The sequence below is a fragment of the Salmo salar genome, chromosome ssa09 (genome assembly GCF_905237065.1).
Source record: "Salmo salar chromosome ssa09, Ssal_v3.1, whole genome shotgun sequence".
Classification (NCBI taxonomy): Eukaryota; Metazoa; Chordata; class Actinopteri; order Salmoniformes; family Salmonidae; genus Salmo; species Salmo salar.
The window spans coordinates 113,800,656-113,820,594 of record NC_059450.1 but is presented as its reverse complement, the minus strand read 5'-3'; the positions used below and the strand labels follow the sequence as shown (position 1 = coordinate 113,820,594).

At 42.7% G+C, this 19,939-nt stretch overlaps 1 protein-coding gene across 2 annotated transcripts in view; it reads right to left on the bottom strand.

The window, feature by feature from the left end:
- Positions 1 to 19,939, bottom strand: part of grik4 (glutamate receptor, ionotropic, kainate 4) — a 444,499-nt gene that overhangs the window by 128,042 nt on the left and 296,518 nt on the right. For both annotated transcript variants that reach the window (XM_014213630.2, XM_014213632.2), the window contains 2 exons: positions 18,394 to 18,558; positions 7,964 to 8,061 (listed from right to left, as the gene is read on the bottom strand). In XM_014213630.2, coding sequence (XP_014069105.1) covers positions 7,964 to 8,061; positions 18,394 to 18,558 — 263 coding nt within the window. The remainder of the gene's footprint in view (positions 1 to 7,963; positions 8,062 to 18,393; positions 18,559 to 19,939) is intronic.

Genomic DNA, 19,939 nt, shown 5'->3' with positions numbered 1-19,939 from the left:
TCAGCATGGCAGTTGCGATTTCAGTTCTCTCTGACAGATTATGTTTGCTTAAACCATACATAATTGATCTGCAAACTCCTGACACCTGAAATGTGACCAATATCATGCCTGAAAGAAAATGTCTGAGGCTATTTTCAGTAATGGTGAAGCTTGCATAGAGAGCTTGTGAGACAATTCATTCAGCAGTTCTGAGAACCTCATCTGTGATGGGTTTGTTTGAATCCTATCACCTCACACCTAAACAAAAGGGCCAGTGCAAGGACACAGATGACTACAAAACAAAAGGAACAATGGAATATGGAATACGCTTTTGCATATCTATAATGACAACAAACAGCCAAATTGAATTTGCATCGCCCGTTCATCGCTGGCAACCAGAGAGCGGCCGTGCTCGCATTCATCTCCCTGACCAAGTAAAAGCAGCTTCCTGAAGACAGAGGGAGTGAATTTGGATATGCACAGATCTCCTGGATACCCTCGACAAGACAGATCAACAGCACAGTGAAGAAGGGGGTCAAGAGGGGTGTGTGTAATCCAGCAGCAATAGCAGGCGCACCTGTGTTTTGTTTGCAAGCAGGCGGAACAGAGGCACCCTGCACCGAGTGACACCAAGCGTAACATCCGCAACATGGCCCCCTGCAGACCTAGCATCCCATCCACCAGGCATATCTTAATGTGCCTTCCCCCCACAAATAGTATGTGGGTTTAAAGGGCCGATTACTGTACATCGAAAAACGTCAGTCGACACTGCTAGCCAAGATTCAAAATCCCAGAGCAAATTATTGTCTACCCTCAGAAAGAGAGATCCAGTATTAGGCTGATGGTGTGTGATTATAAGGGGGTAAGAAAAGGTCCGGCTGATTTGAGACGAAATCCCTCTAAAGGTCTCTCAAGCGTTCGCGCTGAGTTTTCTTTGGGGGAATCGCCAGGGCTGACCTCTACCTCTTTCGGCAATCAGCCAGAGATGCGGAGTATGGTGAAGTGAGGGGGGATGTGCAAATGAGAGGAGACTTGCTTTGACTGATTTGCGTGCATCTCAAAGCACTACCAGGAAAATGTTAGGTGAGAGGATATTTCCTGGAAAATGGTCTCGGGCAATGGAGTATAGGCAGGAATGTGAGCATACTGGGGTATAAAAGCAATTCCACATCGTACACACTGATATGTGCTGCTGGGCCAGAGAACATGGTGTCCAATAAAATCTAACTGAGCCAGCCGACACACACTACTCACACACAGCGGACTCAGTCGACACAGATGTCAATGTCAGAGAAATATAGGGCAGATATTGAATATCATATGTTAATGACTGTCTTCACAATAAACATGTACATTTCATGACCATGAGACCGAAACGTGTTCAACTTCCATTCATGGCCGTTCAACTGTGCTTTCATCTTTTAAAGTGGTCAGAGTTGATGCCTCATGCTTGGCCGAGTGGAATAATCCTGAATTAACATGCACTATCAATGAGAACCTGGGAGGGTAAACTGACCCAGCGTGGCGTCACACTCACACTCCCAGCAGCAGATCACAGTGAAATATATATATAAAAAAAAGAGAGAAATGACATGGCGGCCGCAGCGCAATTTAGAAGTAGCCCAAAAACCCGCAACTTAAAGTGAAGGTGTCACTGACAAGCATTGTGATTCTAAAAGTGGAATCTGCAGGTTTGTCGCTCCGCTTTTATTCGAGCAAGAGAAAAAACAGCCTCCCACTGTGATAAGCACCTATCGGCAGTTTTTAGGCAGGATGATTTTCTGTGTGTTTCAATGCATAATTTTCAAAGCCACCTCACGAGCTCTTATATTGAACAAAAAAATAAATGCAACATGCAACAATTTCAAAGACTTTACTGATTTACAGTTCATATAAGGAAATCAGTCAATTGAAATAAATTCATTAGGCCCTAATCTATGGATTTCACATGACAGGGAATACAGATATGCATCTGTTGGACACAGATACCTTAAAAGAAAGGTAGAGGCGTGGATCAGAAAACCAGTCAGTATCTGGTGTGACCACCATTTGCCTCATGCAGTGCTCCTTCTCTTAGAGTTTATCAGGCTGTTGGTTGTGGCCTGTGGAATGTTGTCCCACTCCTCTTCAATGGCTGTGCAAAGTTGCTGGATGTTGTGGCGGGAACTTGAACACGCTGTTGTACACATCAATCCAGAGCATCCCAAACCTGCTCAATGGGTGACATGTCTGGGGAGTATCTAGGCCATGGAAGAACTGGGACATTTTCAGTTTCCAGGAATTGTGTACAGATCAGTGGAGGCTGCTGAAGGGAGGACGGCTCATAATAATGGCTGGAACAGAGCAAATGGAATGGCATCAAACATATGGAAACCATGTGTTTGATGTATTTGATACCATTCTACTTATTCCTCTTCAGCCATTACCACAAGCCTGTCCTCCCCAATTAAGGCGCCACCAACCTCCTGTGGTACAGATCCTTGCGACATGGGGCCGTGCATTATCATGCTGAAACATGAGGGGATGGTGTCGGATGAATGGCATGACAATGGACCTCAGGATATCGTCACGGTATCTCTGTGTATTCAAATTACCATCGATAAAATGCAATTGTGTTCGTTGTCCGTAGCTTATGCCTGCCCATCACCATGGGGCACTCTGTTCACAACGTTGACATCAGCAGACCGCTCGCCAACACGACACCATACACTTGGTCCGCAGTTGGAGGAGGTTTATGGTAGAGAAATTAACATTCAATTATCTGGAAACAGCTCTGGTGGACATTCCTGCAGTCAGCATGCCAATCGCACACTTCCTCAAAACTTGAAACATCTGTGGCATTGCGTTGTGTGACAAAACTGCACATTTTTCAGTTGCCTTATATTTTCTCATGCATTTTCCCCATGTGTACCTGTGTAATGATCATGCTGTTTAATCAGCTTATTGATATGTCACACCTGTCAGGTGGATGGATTATATTGGCAAAGTAGAAATGCTCACTAACAGGGATGTAAACAAATTTGTACCAAAAATTTGAGAGAAATAAGCTTTTTGTGTGTATGGAAAATGTCCTGGATGTTTTATGTTAGCTCATGAAACACTTTGCATGTTGCGTTTATATTTTTGTTGAGTGTCAACGACCATGACTTAGAAGATTTTCTGCAGCATTCAAGTGCAAAACATAAAAAACGGTTAAATGTAATGTCAAAATTTAGATTTGCGCCTAAATAGACATATTCAAAAGTAATTATTTATCATATGGAGGCCATAAACAATACCTAGTGACGCTTAAACTGCCAGAAAGATTAAAATCTTACCTTTCTGGTAAAAATAGTTATAAATTGCTGAGGTGTAGTCTATTCTGAGGACACAAGCTCAAGTACACAGAACAAATATAAAAATATGACAAATCATATTATTCAACAAAAGTCGGGGAATAGGGCATGAAATTATTGAAATGATTTCTAAACATAGTAACAATCAAATTATAAATGACTTACTTTGATATTTCACCTTTCTTATAACTGTAAAATTAATATGATCATACTTAGTGACAGTAGAAAATTGCCACCATTTCATAACTGACAGAGCATTTTCTGACCAGCATCCTCTGAACGACGCAGACACAATTCAAATGCTTGCTGACTCATTACAACTTCAGCTTTAAGCACGAAGTGATTATGTCTCGCTGTGACCAAGAGAAAGTGGTCTTGTTCAAATTCTACGAAATAATTTTGTATTGTTTCATGTTGAGCGCTCTAAATCCATCTATGAACATCACAGCGTGATGAGATTGCTTTTGCTGCGTGGGCTAAGGTCTCCCATTTCATATGTCGTACGCTGAGCTGCAAAATCGGACATTTGTTTGCATAGGCCTGAAAATTTGACGTGTCGCTCCCTAAGCAAATGAGGTGTCAGATTTCACAGAGTGCACAGCAATTGATGTTGCGCCGTTCACAGAGCACTCAGTACATAAAATATTGGTCGGAACCGGTCCAGAACCGCTCAAAGAGGTGTTAAAAGGATTATACACGGACTGTGAGCTAGGAGTTCTCGGCATCTGTGCTACGCAATTGCTTCTTGTGAAGAGCTAAAAACAGGTACTGTTTTTATTAGTTACCATTGTCTAAATCCAGATGGTACAGTATGGCTCTGTACAGCATCACTTAGAGCCTCCCAAATGGATATGGAGCTCTCCGAATGATAAATTGAGTGTGGGTAATGGGTTGATCACATAGCAAGGGCTGTCATGAGTCATATTTTCATGCGACCCCTATTTCCTCGGCCTCCTGTCAGATTGCCAGCATCTGTGCACTATCCCAGTAAAGAATTATGAACACAGACACAATCACTGAGCACAGACAGGATGTAATTGACTCCCCAACACCTTCACAACAACTGCCACACACACATGCACACACACACACTTACAAACACCATATAACACTATATAGGCTACTGTAGATGCAGGGTTGATACATTTAGAAAGTAAAATATACAGTGCCTTCAGAAAGTATTCATAACCCTTGACTTATTCCACATTTTGTTGTGTTACAGCCTGAATTCAATACGTATTAAATCTATTTTTTTCTCACCCATCTGCACACAATACCCCATAATGACGAAGTGAAAACATGTTTTCATAAATGTTTGCAAATGTATTGAAAATGAAATAGAAAAATATCTAATTTACAGAAGTATTCACACCCCTGTGTAACACCATGATCTATTTCACCTGTCTTGTGCTTGTCTCCACCCCCCACCAGGTGTCTCCCATTTGTTCCCGTTATTCCCTGTGTATTTATACTGGTGTCCTCTGTCTGTCTGTTGCTAGTTCGTCTTGTCAAGTCAACCAGTGTTTTTTTCCGTGCTCCTGTTTTTCCTAGTCCTCCCGGTTCTGACCCTGTCCTGACACTGTACCCGCCTGCCTGACCATTCAGCCTGCCTCAAGCCTACCTGCCGCCCTGTACCTTCTGGACTCTGACCTGGTTTATGAACTTCTGCCTGTCCCTGACCTGCCCCTTGTTTTTCAATAAATATCAGACTCGAACCATCTGCCTCCGGTGTTGTTATACCCGGAGTCAAAACTTTATAGTATTACCTTTGGCAGCGATTAAAGCTGTGAGTCTTTCTGGGTAAGTCTCTAAAAGCTTTCCACACCTGAATTGTGCAATATTTGCCCATTATTCTTTTCAAAATTCTTCAAGCTCTGTCAAATTAGTTGTTGATCGTTGGTAGACAACCATTTTCAGGTCTTGCCATAGATTTTCAAGTAGATTTAAGTCAAAACTAACTCGGCCACTCAGGAACATTCACTGTCTTCTTGGTAAGCAACGCCAGTCTAGATTTGCCCTTGTGTGTTAGTGATGAATTCTCCTTTCAGCAGGAAAATAACCTAAGTGTCTGTTGGAAAGCAGACTGAACCAGGTTTTTCTCTGGGGTTTTGTCTGTGCCTAGCTCCATTTCGTTTATTTTTTTAAATCCTGAAACTCCCCAGTCCTTAATGATTACAAGCATACCCATAACACGATGCAGTCACCACTATGCTTGAAAATCTGAAGTGGTACTCAATTTGCAGCATTACTTTAGTGTCTTGTTGGGAACAGGATGCATGTTTTGGAATATGTGGATTCTGTACAGGCTTCCTTCTTTTCACTCTGTCAATTAGGTTAGTATTGTGGAATAACTACAATGTTGCTCATCCATCCTCAGTTTTCTATCACAGCTATTAAACTCGTACCTGTTTAAAAGTCACCATTGGCCTCATGGTGAAATCACTGAGCGGTTTCCTTCCTCGTCGGCAACAGAGTTAGGAAGGATGCCTTGTATTAACTTGGTGTATTGGCACACTATCCAAAGTGTAATAACTTCACCATGCTCAAAGGGATATTGAATGTCTGCTTTTTATTTTTACCCATCTACCAATAGGTGACTTTCTTTGCGAGGCATTGGAAAATCTCCCTGGTTTTTGTGGTTAAAACTGTGTTTGAAATTCAGTGACTGAGGGACCTTACAGATAATTGTATGTGTGAGGTATAGAGATGCAGTCATTAAAAAATCATGTTGAACACTTATTGCACACAGTGAGTCCATGCAACGTATGTGACTTAAGGACATTTTTACTCCTGAACTTATTTGTTTGCCATAACAAAGGGGTTTAATATTTGACTCAAGACATTTCAGCTTTTCATTTTTTATTAATTTGTGAAAAGTTTGAAAACATAATTCCACTTTGACATTATGGGGTATGGTGTGCAGGCCAGTGACAATTTTGTTTTATGTGGAAAAGTCAAAAGGAACTGTACTGTATATGACACATTGATTGATCTTATTTGTCCGTGTTGGATGCACATTATACTAGCACATATTAATAATCTAATCACCATTTATAAAAACTGTTAATCAACGTTAGTACTACGTGGCTACTGCATTTAAACACACCTCCAGCAATTTATATTGGAAAACAATATACTCCATCGCACTACACTGTCCCCTAAAACAGGTCGTAATAAAGTGGCCAAAGCACTTTCCCTCCCTCAGTCCCATAGACATGTTGCATCAGCCATGGCCGGGCCTGCTGTCCTCCACTGAGAGACTACCGATATGCCCAGTTTGCAAAAGGAGACCATTAGTGAGATATCACTTTCAGGGTAATAACAGCGCAATGTGACCTTTCTCTATTGTCATGTACACACCGACCGCTATTAGAGCAACTCAACACTATCCTGTTTGCCTTTTTTTAAGAGCATTGATGTGGCATCATCATGCTTACATTTCATCATTGTTGTACTTCTGCAGAACTCACCCTTTTAGATGGTATTTGCTTGAAACATGTTAATGAATTTCTTAATCATTTAGCATTAAAATTAAGAACAGTTTATGAAGGGATACTTCAGGATTTTGGCAATGAGAGTCTGATGAACTGGTGGATACCATTTGTGTGTCTGTGTCCAGTTTGAAGGAAGTTAGTTTTGCGAGCCAATGCTAACTAGCATTAGCGCAGTGACTGGAAGTCTATGGGTGTCTGCTAGCATGCTCTGACAATGGGGAAGTAGATAAAGGGCCTCATTACCAAAATCCCAAGGTGTCCTTTTAAAGGCAGCGTTTCCCAAACAAGGGGTGGACATTTTTTGACCCTAACACTACACAGCTGATTCAAATTAGCAAAGCTTGATGATTAGTTGCATCAGCTGTGTTGGGCAAAAACCAAAAAGGTGCACCCCTTGGGGTCCTGAGGACCGAGTTTGGGAAACACTGCTTTAAGAACTCTTGTGTGGTGCATGGTCCGATGAATACATTACAGAAAGTTAACTTGTTTAAGAACGTACAATTCATCTACATGTTAATTTATTCACACAGGGAATGATCTCAGTCAGAACATTTTAAAAGGGATAGACAGTGCACATCACCAGGGAGTCCAAGCCTAAAGACTGATCAAATGGCCACAGTTCTCATTAAAGGGGACATAAATGTGATTTTATTGACATTTTGCATTATCACCATGCATAAAAAAGACACTAACATCCTGCAGTTAGTACAAACACTGTAGCCTAGGATCATCCACAAATCACTGGAGTCTGAGCAAAATTGTTTAACATCACGACTCAAAGGACCCTGAACTGAAAACGTATAAATTACGATTTTCCATGTTGTTCAAAGAGAGGTGGTCCATCACAAAACTAAAAAACACAGCAGCACCAAACCAATTATAATTTGTCTGAGAACTGATTAGATTAATGTTGTACGCTGTTGAGCCCCTGATTCTTGGCCTGTCGGAATTTAACATGGGTAAATTCAGACAATAACTTAGAACGTTCTGAAAAATATTCTGCCCGCTGTGGTATTGACATGAGTCATTGACATGGGTGAAGCACAGTCTCAAAAACACAGTAATAATAAAACATATTGTTCCATAATATGACTGGCAAACAGTGCTATTGTGACACACTAAATAAATCGAGCCAAAATGCGAGCCAGCACTCACCTCTTTCTCTCCACAGATATTGCTGATGATGGAATTGGAAGCAGGGCTGGCGGAGGGACCGAGGACTGCCACCACTCCCTTGGACAGGATCTGGCACACTGTCAACACACAGAGACAAGCATCCAGTCAGATAATACAGGACATGGTCCAAATATCACATTCAGCCTATTAAATAAGAGTTAAATGTTGCTTAGTGTGTAGTTTTAACCTGCACTAACAGTATGAGCCAGCAGTTCCCAGTTAACCTTTAATAAGTAGGAGGTGTTTGGGTTTGCTAACTATTAACTTGATCATGTTCTGTTGATGTATTAACTTACAGCTGCTCTGTATATGCTTTCACATCACCGATAGTAGACCTACGACTATTGATTACAATATGACAGATTGAATGGTGGTGGAATGATAGAACATTTACTGTAGCAACAGGTTGCAATGAGATCTGGTCATGTGGAAGTTTTTGCTAACCATTTAGAATCTCATGTCAACAATCCTTCATTTTAAGATAACAATTGGGGACGAAAGTAGTACTTAAAAGTGGCATGTAGGGGTTAGTGCCAACCAACAGTTGCTGCCGTTAAAATAATAGCTGAGAACTACATTAAATCTAAACCGATCAGATATTTTATCAGTCTTCCAAAAGCATTTGTGATCTCTCTTTTCTAACATTCACCATCACACTGAATCAGTGTATGAAATTGAATTTTTGGGGAGAAGAAGAAATATAATACAGTATTTCCTTTGCAATCCCCTGCACATGGGTTTGGGTTTAAATCTTACTTGCAGGGGAAACAAAATGCAATTTCAGGTGGGGCTTGATCCCTGTCTTTCATTAACATTCTATGGTAGTCGGGAGGAGGACTGCTACCCAAATGTCACCCTCGTTCCTGTGTAGTGCACTTATTTTGACCAGGGCCCTTAGGGCTCTGGTCAAAAGTAGTGCACTATATAGGGAATAGGGTGCCATTTGGGACATAGAGTGGAGGGCGACAGACTGGCTGAGGTGGTGGATGGGCCAGTAACAAACCCCAAATGAGGGTAAAGATGTATAAAGGAAGAGTAAAGGTGGACCATTTTTGAACCAGTGGAGCAAAGCTCGGGATTCTCGCCGAACGAGATAGAAAATTTACAGGAGCAGTGAATCAAATGATTAATAAATAATCCCTTTGTCATCCAATGGAGTGTCCCGTACATACCCATCCTCCTCCTCTCCCACCCACCTACCCCTCTCTCCTCAATTTAAAGCACATTTGCACCTGCCTGCATGGCTTCACCGAATTACAAAGTGACCGGATTAGCCTGACAGGCACGGTGCCACTTGCCCCATGAGGCTTTTTACAGGTCGGTATTTTCTATTTTACACAGGGAACAGAATGGCCTTTGTCATTTGGGAAAAAGTCTGTCCTCCGCCCCCTCTCCTCCGTCCTCTCTCTTCCGTGACCCGGAAACTGATAAGTGGTCCAGTGGTAAAGGAGAGTGTCAATTCGTTAGTAAGCAAATGGAAAACGGCCCTCCCCTCCTCAATAGCCTTTTAGCGAGGAAGCACAAGTCTAACCTACTTGAGTCCTTCGCGGAAGAGTTTTGAAATCCTTTTTTCTATCAAACTAGCGAAATTAGTTTTTATTACTTTATATGCTTATTTTGGAATTCCACCCTGAAGACGCGCGATGGGATAAGGACAGCCATTTCATAAAAGCGCATTTTCATCCACTTTTGTCATGTCTACTCCAGCTCCTCCGCTCTGGCATTTGACGTCACTGGTATACTAACCACCGGTCCTGGGATCCATCATTACGCACGCATGGCATCAATCATTACGCGCACCTGCACGTCATGAGGCACACCTGGACTCCATTACCTCACTTACAGTTCAAGTTGGAAGTTTATATACACCTTAGCCAAATACATTTTAACTCAGTTTCTCACAATTCCTGACAATTAATCCTAGTAAATATCCACTGTTTTAGGTCAGTTAGGATCACCACTTTATTTTAAGAATGTGAAATGTCAGAATAATAGTAGAGACAATGATTTATTTCAGCTTTTATTTCTTTCATCACATTCCCAGTGGGTCAGAAGTTTACATACACTCAATTAGTACTTGGTAGCATTGCCTTTAAATTGTTTAGCTTGGGTAAAACGTTTTGTGTAGCCTTCCACAAGCTTCCCACAATAAGTTGGGTGAATTTTGGCCCATTCCTCCATGACAGAGCTGGTGTAACTGAGTCAGGTTTGTAGGCCTCCTTGCTCGCACATGCTTTTTCAGTTCTGCCCACAAATGTTCTATAGGAATGAGGTCAAGGCTTTGTGATGGCCACTCCAATGCCTTGACTTTGTTGTTCTTAAGCCATTTTGCCACAACTTTGGAAGTATGCTTGGGGTCATTGTCCATTTGGAAGACCCATTTGCGACCAAGCTTTAACTTCCTGACTGATGTTGCTTCAATATATCCACATACTTTTCCACACTCATGATGCCATCTATTTTGTGAAAGCACCAGTCCCTCCTGTAGCAAAGCAGCCCCACAACATGATGCTGCCACCCCCGTGCTTCACGGTTAGATGGTGTTCTTCGGCTCCAAACATAACGATGGTCATTATGGCCAAACAATTTTTGTTTCATCAGACCAGAGGACATTTCTCCAAAAAGTACGATCTTTGTCCAAATGTGCAGCTGCAAACCGTAGTCTGGCTTTTTTACGGCGGTTTTGGAGCAGTGGCTTCTTCCTTGCTGAGCGGCCTTTCAGGTTATGTCGATATAGGACTCGTTATACTGTGGATATAGATACTTTTGTACCGGTTTCCTCCAGCATCTCCACAAGGTCTGTTGCTGTGGTCTGGGATTGAGTTGCACTTTTCGCACAAAGGACGTTTATCTCTAGGAGACAGAACGTGTCTCCTCCTGAGTGGTATGATAGCTGCGTGGTCCCCTGGTGTTTATACTTGCGTACTATTGTTTGTACAGATGAACGTGGTACCTTCAGGCATTTGCAAATTGCTCCCAAGGATGAACCAGACTTGTGGAGGTCTACAATTGTTTTTCTGAGGTCTTGGCTGATTCTTTAGATTTTCCCATGATGTCAAGCAAAGAGGCCCTGAGTTTGAAGGTAGGCCTTGAAATACATCCACAGGTACACCTCCAATTGACTGAAATTATGTCAATTAGCCTATCAGAAGCTTCTAAAGCAATGACATAATTTTCGTGAATTTTCCAAAGGCACAGTCAACTTAGTGTATGTAAACTTCTGACCCACTGGAATTGGGATACCGTGAATTATAAGTGAAATAATCTGTCTGTAAACAATTGTTGGAAAAATTACTTGTGTCATGCACAAAGTAGATGTCCTAACCGACTTGTCCAGACGGCTGCCGAGTACGTGCTCACCTTACGGATGGAACGAGCCAGCGCTTTGTACACTATTCAGAAGAGGTCTGCGCAAGGCGGTCCATACAGGACTGGTCTGTCAAGACGACAACCTCTCCTTGGACGCACTCATTGCGATGGCCATCCGTCTGGATAACCTACTTCGGAAGCGTCGGTACTCTCATCGCTTCTCTCCCTCCCTCAGTGAACACTCTGGATCAGAGCCTGAACCTGTGGAGGTAGGGGTCACATGCCTCCCCGCAGTGGAGCGATGCGGACAAAGACAGCTGGGGCTCTGTCTGTATTGTGGTCAAGGAGGGCTCCAGCAGTGTCCGGCATTTCCTAATCCGGGACGGTCACGTGATCTTCCACCTCCTGAGTGAGTATTCCATCTTTATCACTTTCTGCTAAACTATCACACTAGTTGTCCCTCATGTACAGTGTCTACAGCGTTAGTGGATTCTGGTGACGCAGGGAACTTCATTGACCCAACCCTTGTCTCCTCTCTTAACATCACTTCATACCCACTCTCCTCTCCTTTCCCGGTTCAAGCCCTCGATAATCGACCACTAGGATCCGGAACCATCACACACATCACCCAACCACTCACCCTCACCGTGGAGTCCATTCATCAGGAGAACATCCCCTTCATCACCAGTTCAAGATCATGCTCTGCCTCCCATAACCCCACCATCTCATGGTCGAGGATGAGAATGCCGGAGGACCTGCTTCCCCATCCCCTGTTGTTCCGTGTCGGTTGAGAGTCCTGTGGTTGCCCTTCAGCCCAACATCCCGGAGGTATACCAGGACTATACCAGGACCTGTCTTCCTCCTCTTCGCCCTGGGACTGTGCCATCGACCTGCTGGAAGGGTCTGCACCTCCACGCAGATGCATCTATCCTCTGTCGGTGGCTGAGACCCAGACCATGGAGGATTACATCCAAGAGGCGCTCCAACAAGGTTTCATTCGCACATCCACTTCTCCTGCATCGGCTGGTTTCTTCTTCGTGGCCAAGAAGGATGGAGGGTTATGTCCATGTATTGATTACAGAGGACTCAATGAAATCACCACAAAGTATCGTTACCCTCTCCCGTTGGTGCCGGCAGCCATCGAACAGCTCTTCGGGGCCCGGTTCTTTAAAAAAACTGTCCCTGCAGAGTGCATACAATCTCATCCGCATCTGTGAGGCGGATGAATGGAGGACTGCATTTAGCACAATGTCTGGCCACTACGAGTACCTGGCTCCGTGGACCCCAGGCCCGAAGCTCCTGCGGTTGATTGGTGCTTCAGGTGCATAGAAGTGTGGAGCGACACTCGCGTGAGACTCCAGTGCGCCGTCCACCGTCAAAAGGAGCAGGCATACCGCCTCTGGCATTCGACGTCGCCGGTATACTAACCACCGGTCCTGGGATCCATCATTTCGCACACCTGGCATCAATCATTACGCGCACCTGCACGTCATGAGGCACACCTGGACATTACCTCCCCTATATCTGGCACTCCCTTAGGTTCTTTCCCCAGTCAGGATTGTTCCTGTGTTTATGCGTAGATGCTACTGTTATGTTGTCTTGTTCCATGTTGTTTTATTAAACGTTTCACCTGCACCTGCTTCTCAACTCTTAGCCTCTCCGTTATAATTTTCCCTCTCCTCGCCATCATTCCTTGATTACCTTTTTTTAAAAGGAGGCCAGAGGATGACGGAGAGAGGACGCAGTAGTTGCGCAAATCCAATTGAGAAAAGGCCCTCTTGGATTCTCTTCTTGCTCCACCTCAGTCTATGGGCAAAGCAATTTACATCTGTGACAAGTGACAACTTCTCAAATATAAGTGTGGATTGCTATACTTGAGTAAAAGTAAAGATGCCTTAATAGAAAACGACTGAAGAAGTGAACGTCACCCAGTAAAATACTACTTGAGCAAAATAATTTGGTTTTAAATATACTAAAGTATCAAAAGTAAATGTAATTGCTAAAATATACTTAAGTATCAAAAGTACAAATAATTTCACAATCCTTATATTAAGCAAACCAGACAGCACGATTTTCTTTTCTTTTTTTATTTAAGGATAGCCATGGGCACATGCTAACACTCAACATAATTTACAAATGAAGCATTTGTGTTTAGTGAATCCTCCAGATCAAACGCAATAGGGATGTTCTTTTGATAAAAGTGTGAATTAGACCGTTTCCCTGTCCTGCTAAGCATTCGAAATGTAACGAGTGGTTTTGGGTGTCAGGGAAAATGTATGGAGTAAAAGTCTTATTTTCTTTAGGAATGTAGTGGAGTAAAAGTTGTAAAAAATCTAAATAGTAAATTAAAGTACAGATAGCGCAAAAAACGACTCCAGTAGTACTTTAAAGTATTGTTACCCACGTTCATATACACACATGAATGCACACACCACATAATTTTTTTAAAGTGTGTAAAAAAACGTGGTTTTTGGACACGTTGAACAAATCACGTGAAAAATGTTACATGTAAATGTTTGTAAATGTTCAAGGGGCAGACACGTGACTGACGTTTTACACAAATGTTTTACATGTGAAAAATATCACGTGGAAAAACAGACACATGAGTTAGACACTGAAGTTTTACATGGATATTTTTCACATAACTCAGACATGTGGTTTGCCAACATTTCACGTGTGCTTTTGTAACTGGTGGGATTAGAAACCTGGTCACTCAGAGAAGAATCCAACATCTTGGACCATTCGACCAAGCGGGCCAACAGTTATTTTGAACGCGAACACACACACGAACACACACACACACGGCTGGGCAGGTAGTGCTGGCTGTGTGACATTTCCTCCTTACTGGTGCCACTGATCCATCCCTAATCCAATTGCTGCCTGGGCAGAGCCACGACAGCACTAAATTAGGAGGGGGTTTGCAGGCAGCCAACCAAGCAGGGAGAGGTATACAGTTGTTTTTATGTATGAGGAGGAGCTACCACGGCCATTAAGCTCTACTGATTCAGAGAATTGCCCGCAGTTTTACTGGCGCCTAACCAATTGTGCTATTATGTGGGGTTTTTTTACACGTTATTTGTAACTTATGTTGTACATAATGTTTCTGCAACCATATCTTATGGCAAAAAAGAGCTTCTGGATATCAGGACAGCGATCGCTCACCTCGGATTAGACAAAGATTTATTCTTCAACAAGCAGGACGCACAGGATATACTGCTAACATCCGACAAGGCCAACATCCCCGTTATTGGCAAGAGAAAGAGACGCAGATACAGAGGACACAGAGCGGGGTGGCTCATAAGAATCTGCAGAAGGCGAGTGGGAAAGCTGCCGTTATTGTCAATATTACTCACCAACGTACAATCATTGGACAATAAATTAGATGAGGTACGATCATGAATATCCTACCAACGGGGCATCAAAAACTGTGACATCTTATTTTTCACGAAATCGTGGCTGAATAAGGTTACTGACTGAACGATGGTATGAATCTAATGGGCATACACCTACAGTACAGTGTGCTTTTAACCCCCTAGAGTCGATTGATGCACCGGTGCGACAATCTAAGTAACATAATAAAAAATATAATCTGTCAATTTAAGATAGAGATATGTTTTTTTTAACTGCATGCGTCTCAAATCAAACGCATCCGCCTGTCGCACTTCCGCATTTGCGGTTTTAGGCGGCAGAGCTAGAGCGGTGTTTATCAGACCATGAGATAATCCTGAAAATTGTTCTTCTCATGAAAATGTCTGTAGTGTCCAGATGTAAAGGGTAGACTCTCACGAACACAATGGTGGTCTCCATTTTGCTGTACGACCCCCACAAGTGTCAGGGGACTCGTCTGAAGTCGGTACCGTCAATGTGCCAACTTCTGTTTGTAGCGTCCGAACCGTTTGGGCTACGAACTAAAGGGTAAAGGGGAGATTCTGACAAACACTATGGTTCTCTATTCTGCTGTAGGATCCCCACGGGATTTGTCTAAAGGTAACCGGTACCGGTTTAAAAAAAAAGACAGGAAGTATGACGGTAGTTTTGTGCCTACCCCAAAAAGGGGATAAATATGTGTAAAAAAAAAACAATAATATTTCCAAGCTTTCTTATCTCCTAGATAAAGGACAAACACTTAGTTTTTTTGTCATTTATTACTGTGTTATTCAATGCATTTCTCAAAGGCCAAACTCAATATTTTGTTAAAACATTTTTTTTTTTTTTTTTTTAAATGTGTATACCTAAAGGGGTCCTACAATTCAATATCAAATAGGTAAATGACCCCCCCCCCCCCCCCAACGGCTTAGGTTTTTATGAATTAACCTAAACCCTTCCTCCTTTAGTTTCCCCGTCTATGCATTGGGGAGTAGCACCTCGAGCAGAACGTGACTGCCTAGAACTGCTTGTGATGTTTATATTTGATGGGTGGCATAATTCTGTAGGGCGATTCCGAGCCAGCGGGTGCAAATGATTTTGGGGTATCTCAGATTGTTCTGTGTAACGACTGCCGTGAGAGAGAGTGGACCAAAACGCAGCGGAGTTAGTGTTCATCATATTTAATTATTCAACGGAACACTATACAACTACAAAATAAGAAACTGACAGCCAAACAGTCCTGTCAGGTGAAACACAATGACAGAAACAATTACCCACAAAACCCCAACGGAAAAACATGCACTTATGTGACACTCCCAATCAACTACAACGAACTTCACCTGTGCCTGATTGGGAGCCACACACGGCCCAAAACAAAGAAAAAGAACATCAAACGCCCACCCAATGTAACACCCTGGCCTAACCAAAATAAAGAACGAAAAACCCCTCTCTATGGCCAGGGCGTTACATTCTGGCAATTCTCCCATTGAAACTTCATCGTGATTGTGAACTATTATGTATAAAATGTATACCATTAAAAGTACCAGAGACTATATTGTTCCAAACAATGTGTCTAAAAATAAGCTAAATCAAAAAAGGTAATTTTGTGATATTCATATTAATATTTTTTAATGTTGACTAAATTCATGCGAAAATGTGTATGTCAGAATCTAGACATACTCCATATGTTAGAGCTCACTACAAGGAGTATAATGACGCATGTTGAGGAAACGAGCAACAGTAGCCTGGGTAGCAATCTGTTTAGCTAAATTCCACTCCTTGTACTCCGCAACATGTGCCAAAGGGAAGAAAGAAAACATTATCCACTCTGCCAGAAGGGTTTTTTAGCAACCCAGTGTCAGTATGGCCCACATTGGCAACACAAAGTACTTGTACTTCATGTTAGATAAACAGACTGATAAAAGTGTATTCTATTCTCCTTCTGTTCCATCTAATCAAAGTAAAATCTACTTGTTGAAATGTTAATGCATTGTTAATATTTCATTGTACTGTATCCATCCACAAGGTCATGGCGATAGGCTGATTGGCATAGATTTTTCCAAATTCTGTCCACCTCATTAGATTTCTAGTATACTACATGGTCAAAACAAACATCTCTTTCCAAAATCATGGGCATTAATACAGAGTTGGTCCCTCCTTTGCTGCTATAACAGCCTCCACTCTTCTGGGAAGTCTTTCCACTAGATGTTGGAAAATTGCTGCGGGGACTTGCTTCCATTCAGCCACAAGATCTGCACTGATGTTGGGCGATTTAGGCCTGGTTTGCAGTCTGCGTTCCAATTCATCCCAAAGGTGTTTGATGAGGTTGAGGTCAGGACTCTGTGCAGGCCAATAAAGTTCTTCCACACCGATCCCGAAAAAACATTTCTGTATGGACCTCACTTTGTGCATGTGGGCTTTGTCATGCTGAAACAAGAAAGGGCTTTCCCTAAACTGTTGCCACAAAAATGGAAGGACAGAAATGTCTAGAATGTCATTGTATGCTGTAGCGTTAAGATTTCCCTTCACTGGAACTAAAGGGCCTAGCCCCGAACCATGAAAAATAGTACCAGACCATTATTCCTCCTCCACCAAACATTACAGTTGGCACTATGCATTCAGGAAGGTAGCGTTCTCCTGGCATCCGCCAAACCTAGATTTGTCTGTTGGACTGCCAGATGGTGAGCGTGATTCATCACTCCAGAGAACGCGCTTCCACTGCTCCAGAGCCCAATGACGGCGAGCTTTACACCACTCCAGCCGACACTTGGCGTTGCGCATGGTGATCTTAGGCTTGTGTGCGGCCGCTCGGCCATGGAAACGCATTTCATGAAGCTCCTCGACGAACAGTTCTTGTGCTGACGTTTCTTCAAGAGCAGTTTGGAACTTGGTAGTGAGTGTTGCGACCGAGGACAGACAATTTTTTTATGCACTGCACGCTTCAGCACTCGGCGGTCCCGTTCTGCGAGCATGGGTGGCCTACACCTTTGCGGACGAGCCGTTGTTGCTCCTAGTCGTTTCCACTTCACAATAACAGCACTTACACTTGACCGGGGCAGCTCTAGCAGGATAGAAATTTGACAAATAAACTTTTTGGAAAGGTGGCATCCTATGACGGTGCCACGTTGAAAGTCACTGAGCTCTTCAGTCCGGGCCATTCTACTGACAATGTTTGTTTATGGAGTTTGCATGACTGTGTGCTCGATTTTATACACCTGTCAGCAACGGGTGTGGCTGAAATAGCCAAATCCACTAATTTGAACGGGTGTCCACATACTTTTGTATATATAGTGTATTTACTATATATCTTCAGGCTAGTCATTCAAACCAAAGAAACAAAACAAGTACAAAACATTTTGACAATCACACATCCAAATACTTTTTAACACAGAGAGAACCCATCAGCTATTTTCCAAAAATGTGTTTGCCACTGCCACTCGTTACTACAAATATTCCTAAACAAGATGGACTTAACTCGCTGTACGCATGGGATTTCTGAAAGTGGGGGATAACAAGGGAAGACGGGCACTGAATTGAAATGACTGACGGAAGGATGAACGGCCGGCAGACAGATAGATAGACAGACCCTGATAGCCAGCCAGTCAGACAGACAGACAGATGTTTTAATGTGGAACTCCGTGACATACTGTTCTTTCACTTTTTTAAATTAATGACAAAAGTCGAAAATATCGAAAGCCACCTCGTACTCCCATCCTCGCCCGCCCACTACTTACTGGTCTCTCCCATCTCATATTCACTGTCTCTCAGCAGCTCAAAGATGTCCACCTCCAGCTTGCCTGTTGTGGAACGGTTACTGGACCGGTTGATGCTGTCCTTCGCCAGAGTGATGGCCAATCTCTCTCCCCGGCTGCACTCCATTGGGTCGTCAAGTATGGCGGCTGCAGAAGAGAAGGTGAAGAAAGAAAAACATCATCCACTCTGGCAGAAGGGCTCTTTGGATACCCAGTGTCACGATGGCCCACACTGGCAAGACACAGTACATATACTTCCTGATTTCCTCAAACAAACTGTGCTGCAAATCATGCAGAACTACAGAGAAAGCCCTTACGGTTCATGTGGGTCGTTATATCATTACCAAATGTGAATATGGTTTTCTGTCAGTATAAACAAGTGACATTTACTTGCTACAGTGTAAAAAAAAAGAAAGCCAAACACAACCGCTTTAAACATCATGCGATTCCCAATCCAGAGTCCCGATCTAAATCAAATAAATCTAGCGTTGACTGATGAGACAACACATTTTAATAGGGCTGTTCTGTTCTCTCTTGATTTATCACAATCTTGTTGGAATTAACATAATTGTTATTTTACACGTGATGCGCACTCTTCCAACATTTGAATATGGCAAGAATGCATGTGTCATAACTACATGTGTGTGGGTGAAATGAATATGAAGGACTCAAACAACCAGTTGAGAAATGGGCCTTCGCTGTGTGTTCTAGCAAGCAAATGAGCAACTCAGTGGGCGATTCACAATACAGTTTTAGGATAATTGACGTGGCACATTGAGCAGAATCCTGAGTGTGTCCCAAGACAGCAGGTTCAGGTTCAACATTGTAACGTAATTTGTCGAGTTAGACTAGGGTTAAGTAAAAAAAAAACATGACATTTTATGTATAAATCAATTGACGAGGCATGTGAACCCTGAACTCACCAACATTACCATACTCTAACTAAAACCAAACAGGGAATGTATAATTCCTCCCAACATAGACAGTCCACCAGAAGCAATAGCATTCAAAACCTGCTGAAATGCAAAATAATAGCTTTCTTTCTGTAGGGATGACGGTGAGGTCAATCAATGCATGTACAAACATGTGTATAAGTGACCTCTGCATTTCTCTATGCTCTGCGTCAATACATAGCGCAACCCGTACAGCAACATGATAGGTTCCTCTAAAGAGCAGGTCATTTGCCTGACATTTTTGTTGAAATTGCAAAAACATTCACACTCCAGGCTCCATTTTAACAGCAATAACAGCTATTACTGCTTTCCCTGAGTTCTCCAGCGAGTGAGATTAATAGCACTGTACTTAGATACAGGATCGGATCTAGATGGAGGCCAATGACAGTGTAATAATTACTGTAGCATTAGAGCTGATAAACCACAGCCACGATGGGATAAAACTGGCCTTTTCCCATGCAGATCACACAGATAAAACTAACCCAAGTTCACTTTGGTCAATGAGACAACCATTTATGGAGAGCAGCATTGGTAGTGGTCACAGCAATTAGGGACGTTTACAAAGATTCAGATGA